Source organism: Tiliqua scincoides, chromosome 14 (genome assembly GCF_035046505.1).
Source record: "Tiliqua scincoides isolate rTilSci1 chromosome 14, rTilSci1.hap2, whole genome shotgun sequence".
Taxonomy (NCBI): Eukaryota; Metazoa; Chordata; class Lepidosauria; order Squamata; family Scincidae; genus Tiliqua; species Tiliqua scincoides.
The window spans coordinates 10,255,661-10,281,065 of NC_089834.1; the positions used below are offsets into that span (position 1 = coordinate 10,255,661).

The window sequence follows — 25,405 nt, forward strand, 5'->3', positions numbered from 1 at the left end:
GGTGTGGAGAGAAGCCGATGGGGACCTCCCAGTTCAAACAGCAATTTGTATAATGATTCATCAAAGCAGGGCCGGCCCATATATGAGGCCAACTGAAGCCGTCGCCTCAGGCAGAAGATAGCTACATGGCACCCAAGGAGTAATGTACAAAGAGGGTGACTGGGGTGGCCCAGCTACCAGGCTGCAGGAGGTGACTGAGAGGCTTCCCCAAGATGGCAGCTAGGGTGATCCTGGCTGCAGCCATGATTTGGCTAGCACTGGCTGCAGCCCACAAAAAAGCATGTTTATTGGTATGGTTTTATATATGAATTTACACAGTTAAATATAAATATACAAACTTACAAAGTCAGTATATACAGGTTGGGCCTGTATTCATTCCTGGACCCTCCGTGGATACCAAAAACAGTGGATAAGGAAATCCACAATTTTTGGCCCCTTGAGCCCCCCAAAGGGGACCAGAGGTTTCCCAACCAGAAAACCAGAAGTAGTGTTTTTTGCTGTATGGGGCCATTCTGAAGCCCACAGTGGCTGCAGACAGATGGGCATGACCACTGCCAGCTTCAGAAAGCCCTCCAGAAGGGACCGCAGCACAACTCCAGACCCCTTCAGAGGTTCAGGTAGAGCCCAGTCTGGCTCAATACAGTCCATGAGACCCATGGACCCACATTAAGCCAGAGCAGTGGATCCAAAATCTGCAGATAAACAGGTTCCACCTGGGTGTGTACACACATGCACACAGCGTATATACAGTGCATACAACGTTCAGTATATACCAGTGGTTCTCACACATTTAGCACTGGGACCCACTTTTTAGAATGAGAATCTGTCAGGACCAACTGGAAGTGATGTCATCATGACTGGAAGTGACATCAGCATGCAGGAAAAATTTTTTAGCAACCCTAGGCTGCAATCCTACCCACACTTACCCAGGAGTAAGTCCCATTTACTATCATTGTTAAAAGAATATACATAGTAGCTGGTTAAAAGCAGAGGTCTGCTTTCCCCAAATGCCGTCACATCTCGTGATAGCGTCGAGTCTAATGTATCAAAAATAAAATATTGAAACGAATGGGGATCCAACTGAAACGGGATCGCAACCCACTAGTGGGTCCCGACCCACAGTTTGGGAAACAATGGTATATACATTATAGTATACTTATTGTATATACTGACTTATGGCAGGAAGAACAGTAATCTGAGCATGTGAAGAGTGCTTTCCATCAAGCAGCTTCAAGCAGCAGTTGGGGGGAAGCTGCTTGTCTTGGGGGGAGCCCCTTGTCCCATCCAGCCCCCTTCACTTCTGTGGTGTGTCCCCCCTGTGTTCCTCACTTCCAGATGCACCCAATTCCTTGCCCCTGCACCCAGCTCCTGGGCTGGTGCCCTTTCCCCTGGCTGGCACCCACCCCAGGAGGAGGGAGGCGGGCTGGACGCCAGCACCCAAGCGCCCCCAGCCAGGCAGATCCGCCTCCGATGGGGCGGAGAGCAGCCTCTGAAGCTACGCCCTCCCTTCCTCCCCGTCCCTGCCCGCGGGGGCAGCGGTTGCTCCGTCCCAGGCTGCCATGGCCAGCACATCGCCCTCCGCAGGACCCTTCCTCCTCCTCCTCCTCCTCCTCCTTGGCTGTGGCCAGCGCGCCGCTGCAGGTAAGGGGCGGGCTGGGTGCACTGGGAAAGGGAAGATCCGTGTCCACCCTTGCGTGCAACAGCAGCCCATTCCTGGAAAGAACAGACTGAGAAGTTACCCAGGCTGCAGTCCTAGCCATACTTTCCTGGGAGTAAGCCCCATTGAGTAGAATGGGAGTGACTTCTGAGTAGACATGCCTAGGATTGGGCTGTCATGCTGCAATCCTAGGCACACTGACCTGGGAGTAAGCCCCATTGAATAGAATGGGAGTGACTTCTGAGTAGACATGCTTAGGATTGGGCTCCGAGGCGGCAAAACCCTGGGAATCAGGGAGTAAGCCCCATTGAGTAAGATGGGGGTTACTTCCGAGTAGACGTGCGTGGAATGGAGCTGTCAGACTGCACAGGGAACAGAAGTTCAAGATAGTTAGGGCTACAGTCCTACACACTTACCTGGGAGTAAGCCCCATTGGGTAGAATGTGAGTTACTTCTGAGTAGACATGCATGGGATGGGGCTGTCAGGGCGTGCAAGGAAAGCTAGTTTCTGTTCCTCTCCCTTCCCCGACAGCTGCGTTGGCAAGCAGACCCCTCCTCTGTCAGCTGATCTGCAATGGTTGGGGGGGTGGGCCGATGGGCACCAGGACCAGACTTTGCAGAAACTTTTGTCCCTGCTCTTCTGCCTCCCCCACCTAGCCAGACCTTGTTATTTGACCACAGATCCACCCCCTCCTCTTCCACCCCCGCACAAGCACTGCACACGGGCACACGCCCAGCATTTGGGGTGTTTTTTAAAACTTATAGGGCAGAGCCGAGCAGTGGCGTAGCTAGAGGGGGTGCAAAGCACTAAGTTTTGCAGGGAGCCTCACTGTGGCAGGCTCCCTGCTAAGTGCTTTGCACCCCCTCTAGCTATGCCACTGGAGCCAAGTACTGTATTGTCTCCTGTTCTGGGTCAAATGAGAGGACTAGACAGCTGGAACATCTCCTTGGGGTCATCCCTGTGTTGTGGATGTATGGACACGCCTGTTCTCCTGAGCTTTCCACTAACCAGTGCTTCCCAAACTTTTTAGCAGGGACCCACTTTTTAAAATGACACTCGATCGAAGTGGTTCTCAAACTTTTTTTTAGCCCAGGACCCACTTTTTAGAATGACAATCTGTTGGGACCCACCAGAAGTGGTGTCATTAACCTGGAAGTGATGTTATGGTCAGAAGTGACATCATCAAGCAGCAAAATTTTTTAACAATCCTAGGCTGCAATCCTATCCACACCCAGGAGTAAGAGCTCCATTGACTATCATTGTTAAAAGTATATATACATTGTAGCCTGTTAAAAGTACAGATCTGCCCAAATGCAGTGACATACTATGTTGGCATCAAGTCTAATATACTAAAATATTGAAATGAATGGGGACCCACCTGAAATTGGCTCGTGACTCACCTAGTGGGTCCCAATCCACAATTTGAGAAACAGTGCTCTATTGGGATCCACTTAGGTTTACCTGACTTTTAAAAAAGGAGATCTAGAAAGAAATATTTATTTATAAGGAATAATAACCAGAAGGGGTAATTCCCCTGGGGGCTGGGGATAAGAATAGGCCCTCAGTTTGGCTGTACTTGTTGTAAGAGGCGACTAAACAGCCACCGGGTAGATGGGACTCGTCAGCCTGGGAAGGCAGCTCATCTGAGAGAAGGAAAACTCTGATCCCAAACCTCCACTGCCTGGTGGCTGCATCCAGTTATGCAAAAGGCTTCAGGAGTCAACCTCGAGGCAAAATCCGGAGCCGGAGTCCCTGAGGCAGTTCATGGCTGAACACAGTCATGTTCTGGCAACTCCTGCGACGCCGCTGGAACCAACCGTATTGGCCTCTGCCTTTCCATTGGACCATTTCAGCGACGTGGAGAGGGGGGATTTGCTGCACGGGTAACAGCCTATCCTCCATACCTACTTTACCCAGGCTTTACGCACTGGAGAGGACACTCTATTCCAGAACCACCATTCAGAGCGTGACACCATAGAGACTGAAGGATGCCAACAATAACCAGAAAAAATACCCTCAGACATTTACCTCCCTATGTTTACACATGCTTGCAAACTGCAGGAGCTTGGCTTCTTGCAGGGCACTTAGCAGCTACCCTGCAAACTGCAGGAGCTGAGCTCCTTGCAAGGTAATGAGCCAGCTACAGTATCTAATTTTTTAATAGTCTCAGGGCTTGAGACAATCAGTTGTCTGATCTTTCCATCACCTTTCAGCAACCCACCAAAAATCAGATCACAACCACCAGTGGGTGCCAACCCACAGTTTGGGAACCACTGCACTATAACCAAGCCTTACAGCCTAAACATGTCTACTCAGAAGTAAGTCCCACAGAATTAAATGGAATTTACTCTCAGCCCCTTTGGAAGGCAAAGGCATGGCATAAATCACTGGATGAAATTTTAACAAATATATATGAGAAAGAAAGAGCAAATTAAGGTTGCAACCTTAGACACACTCAGTAGGAAGCAAGACCCGCTGAGTTTCATGAAACTTACTTCTGAGTAAACCTGTTCAGGATTGTGTGGTTCTATTCTCCCCTTCTTCAAGAAATTCCAGGCAGCATGCATGGTTCCCCATCTTCCCCTGTCCTGCTCTGTCTGGGTATCCCCACATCAACCCTGTGAGGTAGATTATGCTGGGGGATGTGTGTGTGACTGACTCAAGATCATCCAGTAAGCTTTGTGCTTGTTCTAAACTTTCAAAAAGTAGATGTTGACTGCAGCACTTACCTGGGTGTAATCCCCATTGACTATAATGGGGCTTACTTCTGAGTAGATATGCCTAGGCTTGGGCTCTTAGAATGTGTGTATTTTAAAAAGATTGGCAGTGGTTACATTGAGATATGACTCCCTTTTATTTATCTCCCTGCCCTCTGCAAGACCTCATGCTGAATGCGTACGCCCTTGCTGTCTGGTAAATAGTGCTATCAAGATGTTGCTTCTCTGAAAACGAAACAAAAGTGGTTTGCTGGGATGCAAGCCAATAATTTGTGCTGTTATGGTTCAGTAAGTCATGAGTGGAACTGAATGGTCAGGCATGCAAATTCGAAGCCAGGCCTCCCCATTCAAAGCCCAAGGTGCTAGTCCCTAGCATTGGCTGTCAGTAATCCTCACTAGGTCGTATTTTGCCTTAGAAAGAGTCACTTCCGGAAAATGCATGCAGAGTTAATGTGCTGAGTCTGACCACTGAATGGCCCAACCCTGCATTGTTGGTTCTCACTGGGCAGTGACCCAAAGCCTCAAAAGGCCTTTCCTATCACCTGATCTGTTAAACTGGCAAGGAATCAACCTGGTATGTGCAAAACATGCACTCTTGCCATTAAGCCCTTTCTGCTGTAAGAAATAGCAGCAGCACCTGTCAAGTTTCTAGTCAGCAGTGAGTCTTGAATGAGGGTTGTGTTGGGCAGGAATTCAGGAATTGTGTTGGGTGGAGAGAAGAACAGAAGAAACTGTATCTTAATAGATAAGCCAGTGATTTTCAACCTTTTTCATCTTGCGGCACAATGGCAAGGCACTAAAACGGTCAAGGCACACCATCAGCTTTTTGACAATTGACAAGGCAAACTGTGTTGTCAATGGGGGCTCACATCCCCCAATGGTCCTATTGATAAAAGACCCTCTCCCAAATTCCCGTGACACACCTGGGGACCATTTGCGGCACACCAGTGTGCCATGGCACAGTGGTTGAAAATGGCTGAGATAAGCTATAGGTCTAATTGTGTGTAAATCAACCTGTGGGAAGATGGTATGTGCACCAGAGAAGGAAATCTTCTTGATATTTTAAAAAAATCAAGAAATAATAATTAAAAAAAAGACTTTGCAAGAATCATACCAAAGCTAATATTTTCAAATTCTATTGATTGCATGGCAGAGACGTTAATTTATTCTAATAATATTATTACTAAGAACATTTCTGTTCTGCTTTTAAACAAAACGTAATTTAGGTAGCAAAACTCTGAATACAATATAAATAAATGTAAAATAAAGTCATGCTTAATATTGTAAGTCTGTTCATGTTTATTCAAAAGGCAGTGCCACTATGCTAAATGGGGCTTACTTCAGATACCAATGAAGCTGCAGCAGAATGAGGGCCCAATCCTATCCAACTTTCCAGGGCCGGTGCAGTGGTGCCGATGGGGTGTGTGTTACGTCCTTTGGTGGGGAGGCAGTCACTGAGGCCTCCTCAAGTTAAGGGAACAACTGATCCCTTACCTGGAGGCTACATTGTGGCTACACTGGTGCTGGAAATTTGGCTAGGATTTTGACTGCAATCCTATCCACACCCACCAAGAAGTAAGCCCGAATGACTATAATGGGCTAGTAGATATACCTAGGATTGGGTTCTGAGTCAAGCCATTGGCCTATCTTGATTAAAACCCATTTCTGCCCAGCCCACATTTGTGTACACTTTAGATCCCAGTTTGAAGAGACACTTGGCCAACAGTCTGAGGCTAAGAGGCTAAGAAGGACGGCCCATAGCCAGGGAGACAGACCAGGGACAGACTGCACTTGCTCCCGGTGTGGAAGGGATTGTCACTCCCAAATCGGCCTTTTCAGCCACACTAGAGGCTGTTCCAGAACCACCTTTCAGAGCGCGATACCAGAGTCTTTCGAGACTGAAGGTTGCCAACTCAAAAAGATCCCTATTGTGTATATATGCAACATTGGGCAGAAATGTTAATACTGCCTACACTGTTTAAGGATTCAGGGGCTGTTTCTTAACAGCTGTTCCTTAAGCAGCTTTTCCTTAAGCAGCTGAATGTTTAAGGATTCAGGGGAGACTTTGCCAGCCCCAACTCCCCAAGGAGTACACCTGAATAATATTGCAGCTTCAGTTGGTGCACTGTCAGTGAGGTTCAATCAGTTAAATGCACTGTTACTTGTACCACTGTGATCAATCAATCAGTTGTGGAATAAATTGTGAATAAAAATTAATAAAATAATTTTTTATAAAATATTGTGAATATATATATTGTGAATATAAAAATTGTGACTAGAAGTCATCAGGAAACCGTCAAAATGTACTGTGGTCTAGTAACTGCCATACCGACATCTGTACTAGGGCCAGGCTGTCAGCTGTAGTGAGGTGAAAGATGGAAGTGCTGGAGGGAGCCCTAAATACTTGAAAGCCTAGGGACCCAGCCATGGGTTAATATGACCCTGAACCTGCCCCACCACCTCTTGTATCATAGATGTTTTATAAACATGAAACCATGATGCAGCCATCCGAGGAATACCTATAAGCCCATTATGAGAAAGGCAGGCTAGCTGTTGAGTAAATAACTAAACAGATGAACCGAAGTGATTGTGCTGGAGAAGGTCATGCATGAGATCACATTTGGAATCAAGGCCCCTCTAGTCCAGCTTACTGTTTCCAACCATGAGTAGCAAGGTCGGTCCCCGGTTGTGGGCTCCCAGCAGCTGAAATTTAGAAGTAAAATTACCTCCAAATCTAAAGTTTCTATTAAACTCAGGGTAAGAAGAGCTCTGTGAAATCAGTCCCCCTTTCCCAGCATCCTGCTTCCAACAGTGCACAGATGGATGGCTCCTAGATGCCCACAAGCAGGGCATGAAGCCATCGGGTGGCACTATAAATTCCTTTATTCCCTGCTTGAAGGCTCCAAAAACTGACCTAAGAGAACTCCTTGTGAACCTGCAATTGACCTGCGTGCATCCACTTTTGTTGCATTCTGGAGTCAGTTTCTGTCCAGGAAGTTTCACTCCTTGATGTTGAGCAGGGGTGCCCAAATTCCGGCCCTGGAGCCACTTGCAGCCCTCGAGGCCTCTCAATGCGGCCCTCAGGGACACCCCAGTCTCCAATGAGCCTCTGGCCCTCCAGAGATTTGTTGGAGCCCGCACTGGCCCGATGCATCTGCTGTCAGCGTGAGGGCGACTGTTTGACCTCTCGCGTGAGCTGTGGGATGAGGGCTCCCTCCACTGCTTGCTGTTTCACGTCTGTGATGCAGTAGCGGCAGCAAAGGAAAGGCCAGTCTTGCTTTGTGCAAGGCCTTTTACAGGCCTTGAGCTATTTCAAGAACTTCAATCATTCATATAAGTGCATCTTTAATATAGTCATTCATGTAAACTTATGTAAATTTATTCAAATTTTAAATGTAAATTAATTATTTTTTCCCCGGCCCCCAACACAGTGTCAGAGAGATGATGTGGCCTTCCTGCCAAAAACGTTGGACACCCCTGATGTTGAGATACCCTCCACTCCAGAAAAGAAAACAGGCCATGATGGCAGACGATGGTTTGTGTGGACGCTAATTTTCCTCTTTCCTTTCTCAGGAACTGAGGAATTGGTGTTTGCGGAAGCCAAAGGGGAAGTGACCCTGACATGCTGGAACGTATCTGCACAAGCAGTCTTAGTGGAATGGTTTCATGGGGAGCCAGAAGCCATCCCCATCCTCTTCTCCTCAGATGACAGACTCCCTTCCGACGCACGCCTGTCTCTGGTGGAGAACAGCGCCTTGCACATCTCAGGGCTGCGCCTTCAGGACGAGGGCAACTACACCTGCAAAGAAATGCTGCTAAATGAGACCGTCCACCGACACAGGATCCAGTTGCTGGTAACCAGTAAGTTACTGTCTCCTCCAGCCTGTTCTGCAGCCAAATGATGCATACGGGAGGGTTGGTTGTCAGTATACATGCAAGGGAGCTTTGAGTTAGTTAGGCAGTTGCACCCACAGCTGCAAGATCAAGTTATGCCTTTGATAAGAAAAGCCCTCCTGGAGCAGACCTGAGATCCAACATCTAACCCAGCATCACAGTAGCTTGTCAGCTGGCTCCAAGAAGTCTACATGCAGACAAAAGCTTTCCCTGACCTTAAAACCCCATGTCTTTAGAGGTTGACTGCCCCTGAACATGGAGGCTCTGGCTATCATGGCTAGAAGCCAATGATAGAAGCACTCCATGGAATTCCTGAATCCCCTTTTCAAGTCAACTAAGAGCACAATCCTATATATAGTTAGAAGTAAGTTCAACTGGGTCCAATAATGCTTACTCTCACCTATCTAAGATTACTGCCTAAGGGCCCGATCCTATCCAGTTTTCCAGTCAGCTGTGTCAATGGGGCATGCACTGCATCCTGTGGTGGGGAGGCAGTCACAGAGGCCTCCTTAAGGTATGGGAACATTTGTTGCCTTCCCTTGGAGCTGTATTTTAGCTGCACTGGTGCTGGAAAATTGGATAGGATTGTCCTAAGTCCATGGCCATAACTGCCCATGACATGAAGCCCATCTGTAATAGACAGGCTTATCTATAAAATGGACAGGAAGCAGCCCTTTTGTATTAAGTATTAATATTAATACTTGTATTAAGTATTAAGTATTAAGGGGGCTGCTATCAGGCTGGACAGGAGGGGTTCAAAACTTCCCTTCCTTTTTTATATTAAAAAAACTCACACACACACCCCATCCCTCTTGTGGTTTTTTGCAGCAAATAGCCATTCAGGGCAAAGAGCCACTTCAAATAGCATGATTTTTGACCCAAGAACAACAGAGAAGAAAAGTATTAACCCCCATCATTATGCACTGTGCTCCCCTAGCTGGATTGGGGCCAGATCTAGTGTAAGAGGGTCTCTTTCAGTCCACTTCTTGGACCAAAAAGGCAGATTGTGTTAATAAGGATGGATTAAATATTGAGAAGTGCTTTAATAACAAACAAACAGAAGATGGAATTAAGGTCTCATGCAGCTTGGCCATAAAGAATCCCTGGGGGAGAAATATTAGTGGAATTAGGTAAGGTGAGGGGAATGTGTGTGGAAGGGTTGGACACTCTGAGAGATAAACATGGCTATCCTCCCTTCAGCCAGACTCTCCCCGTCCCCTTATAAAAATTGTTGTCTATTCTGATTTTTCCAAACCCTCAGCAAATGTAGGGATTGAACACGGGGCCTTCTGCATACAAACCTGTGCTCTCCCCTTAAGTTGGCCTCTCCTAATCACTCTCTTCCCCCCCCCCCAGATCTGTAACTACCATTCCCCTCTGTGAGAGCCCTGATGTTATCTCAGTGACCAAACAGCCTCCCTTGTCCACATCACTGGCTTGTACACTTCAGTTCAGCACAGTTCCTTATTTGCTTTCGAGGTGTGGTAATAATCTGTCAGTGGAGCAGGGTGTGTATGTGTGTCTGTCTGTCTGTCTGTCCTGCACTCACATTGTCCAAGGTTGCAACAGCTCTGATGGGCTGCTCAGACAGGGTGTGATCTTTGGGCAGGGGGGTGGGAATTTCTGCTGGAGTCCAGGGATGGAGCATGACAATGACCTGACACAACAGGTCTGACACACTCAGGCTGGCCCATCCATGAGGCCAACTGAGGCAATTGCCTCAGATAACAAATTGATGGGACACCCCCCTCTATCCATTCACTCATCTGACTCCACTGTTTCTATTCCTCCTACTCCCTGGATCCGAACATAAGAACAGCCCCACTGGATCAGGCTATAGGCCCATCTAGTCCAGCTTCCTGTATCTCACAGCGGCCCACCAAATGCCCCAGGGAGCACACCAGATAACAAGAAACCTCATCCTGGTGCCCTCCCTTGCATCTGGCATTCTGACAAAACCCATTTCTAAAATCAGGAGGTTGCACATACACATCATGGCTTGTACCCCATAATGGATTTTTCCTCCAGAAATTTGTCCAATCCCCTTTTAAAGGCGTCTAGGCTTTAAACTCTCAGGACGAGAGAATCTTTGACACTCTAGCCAAGCACTCTCCTCTCCTCCACCTCTTCCACTCTGTTTCTCTCTTCCTCTTCCAGTCTTGAGAATGGGAGCAGGAAAGATTGGCACATCATTAGTTTTTATTGGGGGGGGGGAACATTTGGTATATTGCCTCCAGCACTGGGAGGTCTTAGGCTGGTTTTGGGGGGGGACAAGCCTTTTGGGTGTCCTGGCTGTTATGGAAGAAAGTCTCTTTTATCTGCCTTCCAGGTGGCCCAGAAAAGGTGGACGTCAACATCTACCCCACCACACCATTGCCCAATGGCACGCTGTATGCCAAGAAACACGATGCCATCAACTTCACCTGTACCAGCGACTCCCGGCCGGTACCCAAGATTGAATGGGTTTTCTCTCCATCTAGTTCTGGCCCAGAGGTCTTCACAGAAGTGAACAGCTCCTTAACCTACTTCGTCCTGTCGCCCATGATGCCAAGCTACCAGGGGAACTACACGTGTTCTGCAACCAACCCACGCACTGGCCACCATAAGGCTGTAACTCAAGAGCTCCTGATCTACTGTACGTATATTCTGGCATGTTTACAGAGGGCAGTCACACACACGCTCTGGGAAATGTTGCACTGAAAGGCTAGGATCCTAAATAATTTGTTCTGCATGACCGAGGGTCCTTTGGATTCCTGACTCTTGCACAGCAGCATCTTGTACCCGAATGGGCACACACACGATTCTTTGGATTTTGGAGAGGCAATCAAACAGGCGACAGGAGAATTCAAAGGACTTCTTACGTTTACTCTCGTTTGCAAACGGGACCCTCCACAAACACACACACACACACACACACACACACACACGTGGAGAGACCCCGGAGGATTACAATGATCCAGGTTTTATAGGGTAGTCTAGGTAGGGGAGGGGGGACAAAAGCACACAAAGAGAGCAAAACACATCACAGACATTTGGCATTGTTATCAGATCAACATCTTGATCCTCAGGATGTTCAGGAGGGCAATTCGATACGCATCGGGCAATTTGTTCACAGAGATATCCATTACAAAGGATCTGGTACTCTATGCATCCCTTTTATTTGTTTATGGCTCTTATTTATGACTTTCTGCTTACCCTTGTGAACTGTATACCACAGTGTGAACCTTGTGAACTGTGAACCTTGTGTGAACCTCACTGTGTGAATCTCACTGTGAACCTTGTGAACTGTATACCACAGTTAGCCTGTTCTCTAAGAGGGATTTCAGATGCTGGCTTTTGGTCAGAGAAGAGCCTTATGGGTGAACTGGGCATCTTGGGATATTTCCATATTGTGAGCTGGGCATATTGGTATCAATCTGAACACTCTACCCCACCACACCCCCTTCCTCTCCTACGCACTTCCTCTTCCACGCCTCTCCACATTCAGGGGAGAGGAAAGCTGCCATTCAGCTGGATAAAGGGGAATGATTTTTGCCTCACTGCCTTAGCCATTGGGAGCTCTTGGGCTCTGTGAGATACCCAGATCTTAGATCCTCCAGGTCTTTATATATATTTTCATAAGGGTAATCCCTCGCTCTTAAAATCAGGCTTTCATAAGGGGGGGGGCTGGGAGTTCATGTAAGCAGAAAACAGACGTTTTGGCACAGGCTCTGGAGAAATAGGAAATCTTTTCCTGGTTCTTTTGGAGTAGTCAGAATGCATGTTGACTGTTCCCATAACACAGCCCCATCGTGGCCAAGAGCCTATCCTGCTTCTTAAATGACTGCTGAAAGTCATTTGGTTCCCTCCTTTGCCCAGGTGGGTGGTGGCTCAGATTACACCCTGGCTTTCTGTGTAGTTGTTTATTTGCATCATTGATAAGAAGCTGCTTTCCCCAATCACTTATCCAAAGCAGTGTGTGCAGTTAAGGTTTTCAATTATTTTTTAAAATGAACACAAAGAATGGCATGCCTCACAAATCAATATCAACACGCACATAGAAAGATTCAAATTCTTGCCTAGCTGTAAAATTCAGAGCATGGGCCTGAGTTTTATGTGGTATAGTGGCTAGCTTGCCAAAGGGCCCAATGCTACCCAATTTTCCAGGGCCTGTGCAGTGATATCAATGTGGTGTGCGCTGCATCCTGCAGTGGGGGGACAGTCACATAGGCCCCCTCAAGATATGGGAACATTTGTCCCTTACCTTGGGGCTGCATTGCGGCTGCACCGGAGCTGGAAAGTTGGATAGGATTGGGCCCTAAGGCTGCAATCCTATCCACACTTTCCTGGTAGTAAACTCCATTGACTATAATGGGACTTACTTCTAAGTGGACAGGCATAGTATTGGGCTCTAAGCTGTCCCCATTTGAATCATGCCTCTGCCACTTATGCCTTAAGTGGCCTCTTGGCCTCAGTCTTCTCCATCTGCAGTATGTGCTAATATATTGAAGCACTGCTGGCTGAAGTAACCACTGCACTGAGCTTACCAGTGGGTCAGCCCTAGAAGTCCCAAATGGGGGCACAATCACCAAGCAGGCCCTTTTCCTGGTTGACCTACAATTATGTGATTGCACAAGATTCTGTAAGTGTCAGGCCATCTCCTTTTCTTTCTTGTGATCTTCAACCCGCAGATCCACCACCCTCGTCACCCCGCTGTTGGGCTCAGACCTCCACGGAAAACTCCAAGCAGGTGCAGCTGTTGTGCAGCTGGCCCAAAGGTTACCCACATCCCACGCTCCAGTGGACAAACAAGGAGAGCCTGAACTGGGTCATCAATGCCACAGGCCCTGCGGACACCAGCATGGCAACACTGGATGGCTCACAGCGGCTTCACGGGAAGGAGTTTGTGTGTCGTGGAAGTCACATCGTAATGGAGAAGGCGAACCAAGCCTGCACTGTGCAGTTGGGTGAGTCACAAAAAGATTAAGTGGGCAGGGATGATCCAGTCCAACCTAGTGCCCCAAGAAGGGCTGTTGGCCCATCACCAACTCAGTGAAGTCCAGTTCTCAGGCTTCCTCTGTCAAGAGAGCAAAGGGGATCTGCGACTCAGAAGCTCTTGCTAGGAAGCCATGTTGGGTTTGCTTACTAGTGGCAAACGAGGTCAGGCTTTGTCAGCAAGAGGAAGAGCCTATTTTGGTCTCATTAGCCTCGCCCTGCTGCAACCTGCATCCACCAATCACTGCCAGAGAATTAAAAGGAAGTGAAAAATTGAGAAGTTACACAGCTGTGAGCCAAGGTCCTGCATGCACTGGAAGGGGGGACAGGGTGCTGGGGGGAAGCAGCGCAAGAAGAGAACACACATGTGTAATGAAGCCCAACAATAGAAACTGTTACTAAGGGTTAGAGAGTGTTGCACTTGATCAAGGAAGTTCTGGGTTCAAATCCAGGACTCAGCCAGGGAGTTCACAGAGTCACCTTGGGCTGGTCATTCTCTCTCCCTGCTCAGCCAGGGAGTTCACTGGGTGACCTTTGTCTGGTCATCCTCTATCCCTGCTCAGCCAGGGAGCTCACTGGGTGACACTGGTCATTCTCTCTCTCTCAGCCTAGCCTACTTCACAGGGTTGTTGTGAGAAAAGTATACGCTGCCCTGAGCTCCGTGGAGGAAGGACAGTACATAAAATTTGCAAATAGTAAATGAAATGCAGAACTTCCAGAGTCTGAAAACAGGTCACCTAATAGGGTCAGCATTTTTAATTGTATTAAATATATGAATACAATTTAATTTACAATTTTTTTGAATTTGAATTCAAATTTTTGCAAAGCAACTACCTAGTTGTTACATCTAGCCCATGCCTTAGCACTCCTTGGTCAGGACATTGAAAAAGCGGGGTTAGGTTTCATTTGTAGTGAGTAATGGGGAAGGATCCTGCTGGATAGGCCCATCTGAGTCCAGTGTATTGTTTCACACCGTGGCCCCCAAGTAGGAAAGAAAGTCTTCTGCCATTGCTCCTCTGCTCCTGGTACTCAGAGGTAGGCTCCCATTGACTCTGGAGACAGCGCATAGCCATTGGGACTGGTAGCCACTGATAGATTAGTCCTCTATGGATTTGTCCAGTCCCCTTTTGTAGCCAACTTGGCCCTCGCAACACCTTGTGGCAGTGAATTCCACAGACACTGTGTGAAGAAGTATCTGCTTTTTCCCATCTTAAATCTCCCATCAGTCAGTTATAGTGTTTCGCTGTAATATCTCTGCAAAGAAGAGTCAGGAATATTCCAGAGGAGGCCCCAAGCGCATTCCCCTCTGTGGCTATGGCCCCAATTTATGTCTCGCCTCTATTTGAATAAGATGTTGTGGCCACTGAACCTGGCCACCCCAAACTGCTTAAGGGCACAATCCTAACCCCTTATGTCAGTGCTTTCCAGCACTGGCATAGCTGTGCCAATGGGACGTGTGCTGCATCCTGCAGTTGGGTGTCACTCATGGAGGCCTCCTCAAAGTAAGGGAATGTTTGCTCCCTTACCTCAGAGCTGCATTGCTCTTATGTCAGTGCTGGAAAACACACACATAAGGTGTTAGGATTGCGCCCTAAGTGGGATATGTGAGACAAGGGATTATCTTGCATATACCTTTCATGTTTGTCTTTGTTTTCCTCCTGGTGCAGAGGGGCCCTCGATTTTATCTGATGGCTTGAGAAGCTGCTTCATAGGAGAGGCTGTGACAATGACCTGTGAGCTGACAGCCGGCAACCCGCTTGCCAAAATCACCTGGCTGCGCAACCTCTCTCAACCAGAGACTGAAATCCGCTCAGGTGGGAGGTTTCTCATCAGCCAAAAGGGCAACGTCTCCACCCTTCTCATCCAGAACTGCTCCAGCAACAGTGACAGTGGCTACTACGTTTGCAAGGCTGAGAATCCCCTGGGGCTGAGGGAGGTGTACATTTATCTAACAGTGAATGGTAAGTTGTATGCCTTAAACCGTGGCCCGTGAAAGAATGAGGCTGAACTTGGGGGCTTATGAAAATGTTTGGCTGCAAACCAGCCTCTGAAGAGGCCTGAAACAGCCTTTTTTCATGTGGGACCAAACCAAGAGCTCCCCTTACCTGATATCGCATGCCAAATGCACACTCCCTCCTTATCCCTACTTGCTGTTCCTTGTCCTTCTTCCAGAATACAAAGAGGAGAAAATGTGCAGGAGAGGAGAGTGATGGAGAGAGTGTCACCCCCTACTTCCTCCTCCCCTCTTATAGGAACATGGGGAGCAGGCTTCTAATGAGCCAGACCATCAGTCCATCTAGTTCAGTGTTTCTTAGCAAAATCTGCTAGTGGCTCTCTAAGGTTTCAGACAGGATTTTTTTTTTTCCTACCTGCCAATGCTAAGGATTGAACTCACTGCAAACTCTCCACCACTGAGCTATGGGCCATTCCTTTTCAGATGCCAGGAGTGGGAGGAGGACAAGACGTAGAGGCAATGGGCAGGAGTGGGGTGCCCCTGCATACCTGCTGCCTGACGAAACAGCTTCATGAATGGCTAGCCCTGTTTTGATAGACCTTTTGACCCCCTCTTCTGGTGCCACCCATATCCCCCTGGAAAGAGGTACCAGCACACGTGACGGCATCCAGACTGTCATCTCCCACCACTTAATAGATCAGATCAGATACTTTATTAACGGTCATCTGACCAGCTAGTCACAAATCAACACAACAAAATACACAAAATTAAAACCAACATCCCTTTACACATATATAAAATCATAAAATCATCAGTTTATGCTCTCGATTTTCTTTCTTATCAACTGTGCAGCATGGCAGAAACGGGCCACCCTGAGCGATATATCAGGATTAACATCGGATAGCAGAAAAGCAAGCTGCTCCTCCACCTGCATCCCCATTACAGCGCCAAAAATCGGGGAAATAGATTTAGATCGCAAATCATCATAGTTTGGACATTGCAGAATAATGGTGGCAGTTGTCTCCACCACATTATTATGGCAGGGGCACAGTCTCTCTGAATAAGGACGCCTTGCATAACGTCCCAAAAGAACTGCTGATAGAAGTGCATTGCACCTGGCTTTAGTAAAAGCAATCCTGAATTTTGGAACAAGGATGTTATAAAAATATCTGGCAGGAGAAAGCATAAGAGCTTAATCCCCAAGAAAAACATATGTAGAAAGTCTGGCTCTCGCAGATCTCAATTCAAGATCCACCAACCTCTGACGCAAAATTTCTTTTGCGTCTCCCGGGCTCATCATCGTTAAAGACTCAGGGGAAAGACTCAGCATTAATGCCAGATGCAGGGGAGGGCACCAGGATGAGGTCTCTTGTTATCTGGTGTGCTCCCTGGGGCATTTGGTGGGCCGCTGTGAGATACAGGAAGCTGGACTAGATGGGCCTGTGGCCTGATCCAGTGGGGCTGTTCTTATGTTCTTAACTACAATTCCCAGGAAGCCTTGCAGGTCTCTTGTTGTCTGGTGTGCTCCCTGGGGCATTTGGTGGGCCGCTGTGAGATACAGGAAGCTGGACTAGATGGGCCTATGGCCTGATCCAGTGGGGCTGTTCTTATGTTCTTATGAAAGATTGCAAAAATTAAAGTAGTCCAGGCACCTCTTTTCCCAGGAGCCTATAAAGGGATCCAAAAAGATCAAATGAGTAAAATTACCCTGTCTCGAGAGAATCTTCAAGAAATAATGCAAGGCATTTAGCCACATCGACATCTCTATACTTGGGATGCCGGATTCCAGCCTAACCACAGTATTCGGCACACATCGGGGGACATACATCAGTTGACGCAAAAATTTGGTCTGGATCACCTCTAAAGACCTGGTGTTTAAATATGGGGCGATCTCAGAACCATAAAGCAACTGAGCCCTAGTTTTAGCATTATGCAGCCTTAGAGCTTCAGGGAGAAATTTGACGCCTTTGGATGAATAAAAACGATAAATGGCACCAGATGTTTTCTGTGCTGATTGACCGACATAGTTTTCATGGGCCAAACGGCCACCTTGATAGTGAAAAATCACCCCCAGGTATTTTATTAATTTAACCTGCTCGATGGATTTCCCATTTAGGAGCCATTGATGGGCCTTATAGCATCTGGCAAAAACCAACACCTTTGTTTTATCAGAATTAATGATCAATTTCTCCTGTGAGTTAACCAGGGCTAAATGGCGAAGGGCCCTCCTCATGCCGACCTGTGTTCTTGATAATATAAGTACATCGTCAGCATATGCCAGAACAGGGACGTAACGATCAGCAAGCTTTGGAGGATGTAAGGCAGGAGTGGGGTGCCCCTGCATACCTGCTGCCTGACGCAACAGCTTCATGAATGGCTAGCCCTGTTTTGATAGACCTTTTGACCCCCTCTTCTGGTGCCACCCATATCCCCCTAGAAAGAGGTACCAGCACACGTGACGGCATCTAGACTGTCATCTCCCACCACTTAATAAGAGATTACCCACTAATGGCCCACAGGTTGATTTACACACAATTAGACCTCCGCTATAGCTTATCTATTAAGATACAGTTTCCTCTGTAATTCTCTCCACCCTAAAGCTGAATTCCTGACCAACGCAACCCTCCTACAAGACTCACTGCAGACTAGAAACTTGACAGGTGCTGCTGCTACTTCTTTTACAGCAGAAAGGGCTTAATTGCAAGAGTGCATGTTTTGCACACAGAGGGTGCCAGGTTGATCCCCTGCCACTTTAACGGAGCAGGTGGTAGGAAAGGCCTTTTGAGGCCTTGGGAAGCCTCTACCCAGTCAGAACCGACAATGCAGGGTTGGGCCGTTCAGTGGTCAGACTCAGCTCACTAAGGGCCCAATCCTATCCAACTTTCCAGCACCGGTGCACCTGCAGTGCAGTCCTGAGATAAGGGAACAAATGTTCCCATACCTTGAGGAGGCCTCTGTGACTGCCTCCCCACCACAGAATGCAGCGCATGCCCCATTGGCACAGCTGCACCAACACTGAAAAATTGGCTAGACTTGGACCCTAATGGTGTTGTGTATCCATGGCCTTGTCCAGCTTCCGTTTCCGGGATTAAGGAGCTGGAACTCATTGCCAGGATTCACCCTGCATGTAGCGAGTCATAATAAAATGTCCCTCTTGCTGACAGCCATGGGGTTGCAAGGGATGGGGTAGTCACTCAGTGACAGAGCCATTGCTTTTTATGCAGATGGTGCCCTGTTCAGTCCTTGGTAGCATCTCTTGATATGCCTGGGAAAGACCCCTGCCTCAAACCCAGGAGAGCCAAAGCAGGTCAGCGATGGACCAAGCAGAACACAGTTCTCCCTGTTCAGCCAGCCAACCATGTTCATGTTCAACACATCAGGGTTTTCAGGGCAAGCAGCATACACTGATGCAGCAATTTTCAACCTTTTTCATCTCATGGCACACTGATTGGCACTAAAACGGTCAAGGAACACCATCAGTTTTTTGACAATTGACAAGGCACACCACACTGCCCAGGAAGGGCAGCTCACATCCCCCAATGGCCTTACTAATGCATGACCCTTGCCCAAACTCTCACAGCACATCTGAGGACCATTCACGGATCAACCAATGTGGTTGAAAATAACTGAGCTGATGCCTCATTCCCTCTCATCTGAGCAGTTAAACCACCCACACATCCTCTGAACAACCATAGTCAGGGAGTTGGTGTCTCATTACTCTCTTCCAGACCCTGTGAACATCGCCGGCATTGTGGGAGGGATTGTCGTCTTCTTGCTTCTGGTGATTCTCACCTTCTCAGGATTCCTCTTATATTTTGGTCCCCATTTGTGCCTGAAAGGTAAGAGCAGCTTCCTGCAGATTTAAAAATGATAGATAGCTTTGGCAGAGGATGGAACTGCCAGGAGCCCAGTCCCCTTGCTGTACAAAGTCTGCTAGTCCATTGCTCCCTCCTTGCCCCACTAACTGCCTATTGGGAAAAATTCCTGGCCAAAGTATATGTTACATCAACCAAGGTCAACTTCAACCTTGTTATATAGCAGCCCTGCAGGGTGAAGGACGATGGGGCAGGAGGTTCTATGAAGCACCCAATTCCTCCTCCTCCTCTTCTCCAGCCTCCTTGGTTTGCTCTCTCCCATAGATGTTGGGAGGTTTGTCTCCTTCTTGGCAAGAATATTGATCTAGATCAGGAGTGGGCAAACATTTTGGCAGGAGGACCACATCATCTCTCTGACACTGTGTCAGGGGCCAGGAAAAAAGTAATTTACATTTCAAATTTGAATAAACTTACATACATAAATGAATACATTAGAGACAGAGCTTATATAAATGAAGGAATTCTACTGAGCTTTTTATAATACACGTAAGAACTATAATACAGGCATGTAGAACCACATGAGAACTATGACCTGTTTGCCACACACCTCTTGCACAGTGAAAACATATAAACCAAGCCAGAAACACACGGAGATGTAAGTTGTTCAGAGGCAATTGGGAGGAGGGTTAAAATAATTCCCAGGGAAAAGAAGGAGACTATAAAAGGCCTTGCTCTAACTTGGTTCGCAGCTTGTGACCAGCTTGCGGTCAGCATAGACTCCATCAGTCTCCAGCGGGCCAAAAGCTCATTGGAAATTGGGGGCTCCTTGCGGGCCAGATTGAGGGTTGCCGAGGGCCACAAATGACCCGCAGGCCGGGGTTTGCCCACCCCTGAGCTAGATGGGCGAATGAACAAGGAGAAGGCATTTTCCTACGTTCCTGTGACTGACCTTTGCAGAGCTACTTAGGTTAATAGAATTGCATTCATTCCAGTATCAGTATCTAAATTTTTTCAGGTCAGCCCTGATGAGGCTTCAGGAATTCTGGAGCAGAATCTGAGTAGCCACCAAGAAAAGTCTATTGAATTCAGTGGAATGTGGGCAAAGGGCAGGTTCCCACTGACATCTCCTCTAAGGAAATATGCAATTGGGTGCTGATTAAAACTGTTTTCTTCTCTCTTCCTTTCAGCCAATATACTCAGGTAAGCATCTTCCGTTTTTTGTTTTTTTTTTCTTCAATGTGAAAGAACTAGGCTCAGCAAGGAATCTGTTCTGAGGTTGAGCAGTGTGACAGCTAGGAAGCACTGATAGTCTTTCTAGGTGAGAGGAAGCCAATGGCCAAGCTGAGTGTGTGGAGTGATCTGAGAAACAGGAACCCTTTGTTGCCCAAGGGAGCCTGCTGATTTGTACCCCTAGTGTGTTGGCATCCTTCAGTCTCGGAAGACTATGGTGTCACGCTCTGAATGGTGGTTCTGGAACACAGTGTCCTCTCCAGTGCGCGAAGCCTGGGTAAAGTAGGTATGGAGGATAGGCTGTTACCCATGCAGCAAATCCCCCCTCTCCACGTCGCTGAAATGGTCCAATGGAAAGGCAGAGGCCAATACGGTTGGTTCCAGCAGCGTCGCAGGAGTTGCCAGAACGTGACTGTCTTCAGCCATGAACTGCCTCAGGGACTCCGGCTCCGGATTTTGCCTCGAGGTTGACTCCTGAAGCCTTTTCCGTAACTGGATGTAGCCACAAGGCAGTGGAGGTTTGGGATCAGAGTTTTCCTTCTCTCAGATGAGCTGCCTTCCCAGGCTGACGAGTCCCATCTACCCGGTGGCTGTTTAGTCACCTCTTACGACAAGTACAGCCAAACTAGCCCTAGTGGTCACTGCATAAAGCCACACTGCAATAAGTAGAGCCGCAGGATCTTGCTGGGATATAATGATACATAGTTTGACTTTTGCTCAGTTGTAAGCTTCCCCCTGGAAGTTGCCTAGGGGACATACTTCCTGTGTGTTCTGGTTCTTCCACAAGTGGAAATACTGTCAACCACTCTGGGTACTAAGGGCCAGGTGGGAAAGACCTATAAGTGGCAAAGGAGGGAGTTAGGAAAAGTCAATTGGACATCTTCCCAACTGCAGGAATCAAGATGCAGGTGACATCCTTGTGCTGGTGGATTCGGAGGAAGGGGAGGTGCTGATGGAAACAACTGAGGACTGTGCTTTGCAACAAGGGATAGCACTGGCCAATGGACATTCTACCTGGAGTGCGAAAGGTAAACCATGTAATTTTTAGAGGCCAAGTAATGCATTTGGTAGGCTTAGTGTACCTGGCAGGATGGTTTTACCAAATAAGAACATAAGAAGAGCCCAACTGGATCAGGCCAAAGGCCCATCTAGTCCAACTTCCTGGATCTCACAGTAGCCAACCAGATGCCTCAGGGAGCACACAAGATGACAAGATACCTGCATCCTGTTGCCACTCCATGCATCTGGCATTCTGAGGTGGCCTACTTCTAAAATCAGGAGTTTGTACATACCCATTAAAGACTGTAACCTGTGATGGACATTTCCTCCAGAGATTTGTCCAATCCCCTTTTAAAGGCATCCAGGCCAGATGCCATCATCACATCCTGTGGCAAGAAGGTCCACAGACTAATTACATGCTGGGTAAAGAAATATTTTCTTTTGTCGGTCCTAACTCTCCCAACACTCAATTTTAGAAGATGTCCCCTGGTTCTGGTGTTGTGTGAGACGGAAAAGGACATCCCTCTAAATATATGTAAAAGGCTCATGTAAAAGGTAGGCTGGCAGTGTCTGTGAGTATATCCTTCTATAGACAAGGAGGTCAAACTGAAAAGCCAAGCCCAAGGCAGCTCTTATACAGGGTCTGCAAGGATCTTTTTGGCTCTGCAGGTCTCATGATTCTTCCTGGACTAGTTGGCTGTAGAAAATGGGGGAGGGGAAAATACCTTGCCATGTTCCAAATGGTATTTGGTCATGGGAAAGTGTGATTGTCAGTCGGTGCTAAAGAACCTGAAAGCAGGGCTGGCCAATCTCTGAGGCTGGCTGAGGCTGTTGCCTGAGGTGATGGACCTGCAAAGAGTCTCCTCTGTCCCCCTGCACCTCTTCACCACTCAGTCCCTGGATTTGAAAAGGGAGAGGACAGCAGAAGAGGAAATGTGGGAGAAAGGAGAGTGGTGGGCTAGAGTGCCTTTTTAGAACATTCTAGCCATCTCCTCCTCCACTCTTCCTTTTCCCCTTGCTCTTCTCATCCTTTTCAAACCCAGGTAGCAGGAGGAGAATCGGCAGAGGCTGTAGCTGGTAAAGGGGTACTTTGTACACAGCCTTAGGCACTGGGAGGATCTGGGTTGACTCCGCTTGAAAGATGCACTGTGAAACAGGAGGCAAAGCCGACCAGGTTTACGAAACAGACTTTGGAATACTACCAGTTTAGCAGGTGGGGTAGACACCTCTGATTTAAACACACACAAATGCACACAACAAAGCAGGCATTTTCCCATTCTAAAATAAAGTCCTCATCCCTTCAGTGGAAACTGGACCACAACAGATGTGTCTCATCATTCACCTGGTGTACTTTCTTTATCTTGGGCAGATAGTGCACAGGGGCTGACCACATTAGGGTTGCATTGCGGATAGGACTAAAGCTCCCTCACTCTCTCCCTCACCCTGTGCGCTATTCGTTCAAAAGGAGCAAAGCGAATGACCACTGCTGATGCAACTTGTCATGTAGTGAATTTTTAATAAGTTTTCATTTTTAGAAGCAAACCAACAGACCCCCAATTCATAGGTGGGGTAAACTCTAGGGGCTCTAGGCGAGGTGGTGTCCCTACTGCTCCTACAGTTGTGACCTGTTGTGTTTTCTTTCAGGCCCCCGGGCAGAGATCCCTGATGAAATTGTACTGGAGGAAACCAAAGGAGAGGCAAGACCTTCAACGTAGAAGTTACTCGTCTCTGCCCTTCTACACTAGGAGCGAAAACATCTGAGCTTTGTGTTGGTGCCCACATAGTCGGGGGGGGGGAGCTCTTTCCACAGCCAGGCAATGCTCTTCTAGATTATCTATGGCCCCTATTTCTTGCCTTTTCCACTTGTCCTATTTCTCCCATGTGCTGTTGCTTCCCTCCTTCTTCCTGATCAACTGAGAAATTGAAATTAGAGGTATACAACGCAAGGAACGTGTTCAGGCACAAGGGGGCAGTGCTGCGGTGACCTCTTCTTGGGGGGAAACAATGTTTGGAATGAGCTTCCATGGAAAAGAAACATGCTGTGGGAGAGAAGGACGGTTGTCCGTCCAGAAACTTAATTCCATTTATCCAGCTTGGATCTTCCTTTGTGCTGAAACTGCAGATCAGAAACTGCTGAAACGGAATCTCTGGTGTTCAAGGTTGCTGTTGTGAAAATACAAGGATGCACATGTAGCACCAAAAAGGGGTGAACACTACCCCTTTAGACAAGTAGCTCACACACACACACACACACACACACACACACACACACACACACACACACACACACACACACACACCCGTGTTGCTGGATCCCTGTGATAATTTGAAGGAAAGGCATTTTTCACATGTGTGTATGTTTTATTTATGATCATCGATCATATATATATATATGGCCATTCCCCATGACCTCCTTCCATTTATGTGGTGAATGGGAGCATTAACGTGAAACACCCTATAACTTTTCTCATAAAATTCTATCTAGCACATAGAATCAAGTTTGCCACTACCACCCCACAGGAAATGCACTTTGTCCCTTCAGTTCCCTTGCCAATATATTTTTGTCTGGTGCCATCCTGGCAAGAGTGTGGTTTCTCCCCAACATCAGCGTGTGTGTTTACAGCCAGGAAGCAGCCAGAAGGGTTCTTTGGTAGGAGGAAGTCAAAGCTGTATGAACTCCCCACTCCAAGGGACATAAACACCTGAATATGTCCACATGGTGGTGTATAAGCCATTTTCCTTTGACCTGAACCAAATGGCTTACTTCAAAATCTGCCTTCCTTTTAAGTTCTTCCCCACTGCTTCTAAATCATTATGCATGTCTTTATGTTAAGTTAAAACCTGAGGAGGCCTTGAATATACAGTACCTTATAGATATCTACAACAGAGCTTGGGAACTTCGGCTGCAAGAAAAATTAGGCTTGTCCAATTTATCACTGTGGCTGTGTGAGAAACACTTGTGTGTGGTCTAGTGGTCCCACCGCACTCTTGTAACGTCTGTGTGGAGGAACCACCTGAATGGAGCAAATAACATAGCTTCTTTTCATGCAAAGATGTCATTTCCCCCTTAGTAGCCCTGGAACAATGACCAGAGCCTCCTGTTCTTGGACTCACAACTAAAAGGACCATGCTTAGTTAGGCCACCAGCACTTGGAACTGATGTCTTTAGGGAGTGACAGTTGGTTGAAGGAAGACTCAGAAGTGGGGGATATGCCCCCTGAGATAGAATGGAGGGGCTGGTCATAAAAGAGCTTTTTTGGTTGCAAGCCCACTGTTATATAATTATTTCCATGGCCTCGTTTTCAAATTTTAGACAGGCCTTGAAAACCTTTCTGCCCCCCAAAGGCATTTTATGATTTGTTTTATTCTCAGTGGCTCCTCTTGCAGCAATTAGGGCGGGAATGAGGAGGAGAGAGTGCAAAGGAACAGGTCAGGGACAACTGTCATAGGATGAGCATCTTACCTAGATGTCTTTAAGAGGGGATTGGTCAAACTTCTGGAGGAAAAGTCCATCACGGGTTACAAGTCACGGTAGGTATGTGCAAGCTTCTGGTTTTAGAGGTAGGCTACCTCAGACTGCCAAATGCAGGGGAGGGCAACAGGACACCGGTTGTGTCTTCTTGTGTGCTCCCTGAAGCATTTGGTGGTCCACTGTGAGATACAGGAAGCTGGTCGAGATAGGCCTTTGACCTGATCCAGCGGGGCTCTTCTTATGAGTGGAAGATGGCCAGAAAGGAAACTGCCTGCATCACCCATGCTGAGGACCTGGAGAAGCCAGACTGACCAGGGCAGAAAGAGCAACCCAGTAAAGGAACTGCAATCCTCTAGGAAATTCTCTTCCACAAGACCCATTTTTATGCATGAGAGTCATGCAAGAGCAGAGAACTCTCATTCATTTAAGTGGGGCCCATACAGGAGACCTTGGTGGACTGTGTCCCAAAGCCATCATCCACTCATCCACTCACTTGCATGTGCCTTTATACCCCATGCTGGTTTGTGCCATGGCAAGCTGATCAGCAGGAAAGATGTATTCCTTGCCTTAAGGCAGCAGCTGGCTGTGTGCATGATTCCAAAGAGCTACCAGGAAGCAATTTTTTTCCTTCTGTAAATGTATTTGTGGATGTGATCTTTTGCTTAAGAAATAAAAGTTGTATTTTGGACAAA

General features: G+C 47.5%; 1 protein-coding gene across 2 annotated transcripts; it reads left to right on the top strand.

Moving 5' to 3' along the window:
- The first annotated feature begins 1,497 nt into the window (after positions 1-1,497).
- VSIG10 (V-set and immunoglobulin domain containing 10) lies at positions 1,498-25,405 on the top strand. 2 transcript variants are annotated; one of them, XM_066609728.1, is made up of 9 exons: positions 1,498-1,641; positions 7,949-8,236; positions 10,599-10,904; positions 12,940-13,215; positions 14,911-15,204; positions 18,926-19,036; positions 20,200-20,212; positions 21,137-21,270; positions 21,718-21,797. In XM_066609728.1, exons 1-9 carry the CDS (start codon positions 1,560-1,562, stop codon positions 21,768-21,770), a joined length of 1,557 nt encoding a protein of 518 aa, XP_066465825.1. In that variant the 5' UTR covers positions 1,498-1,559; the 3' UTR covers positions 21,771-21,797. The 2 variants fall into 2 exon arrangements, with proteins under 2 accessions (XP_066465825.1, XP_066465824.1); XM_066609727.1 differs by lacking the exon at positions 21,718-21,797 and adding an exon at positions 22,886-25,405 and having other exon boundaries at positions 1,499-1,641.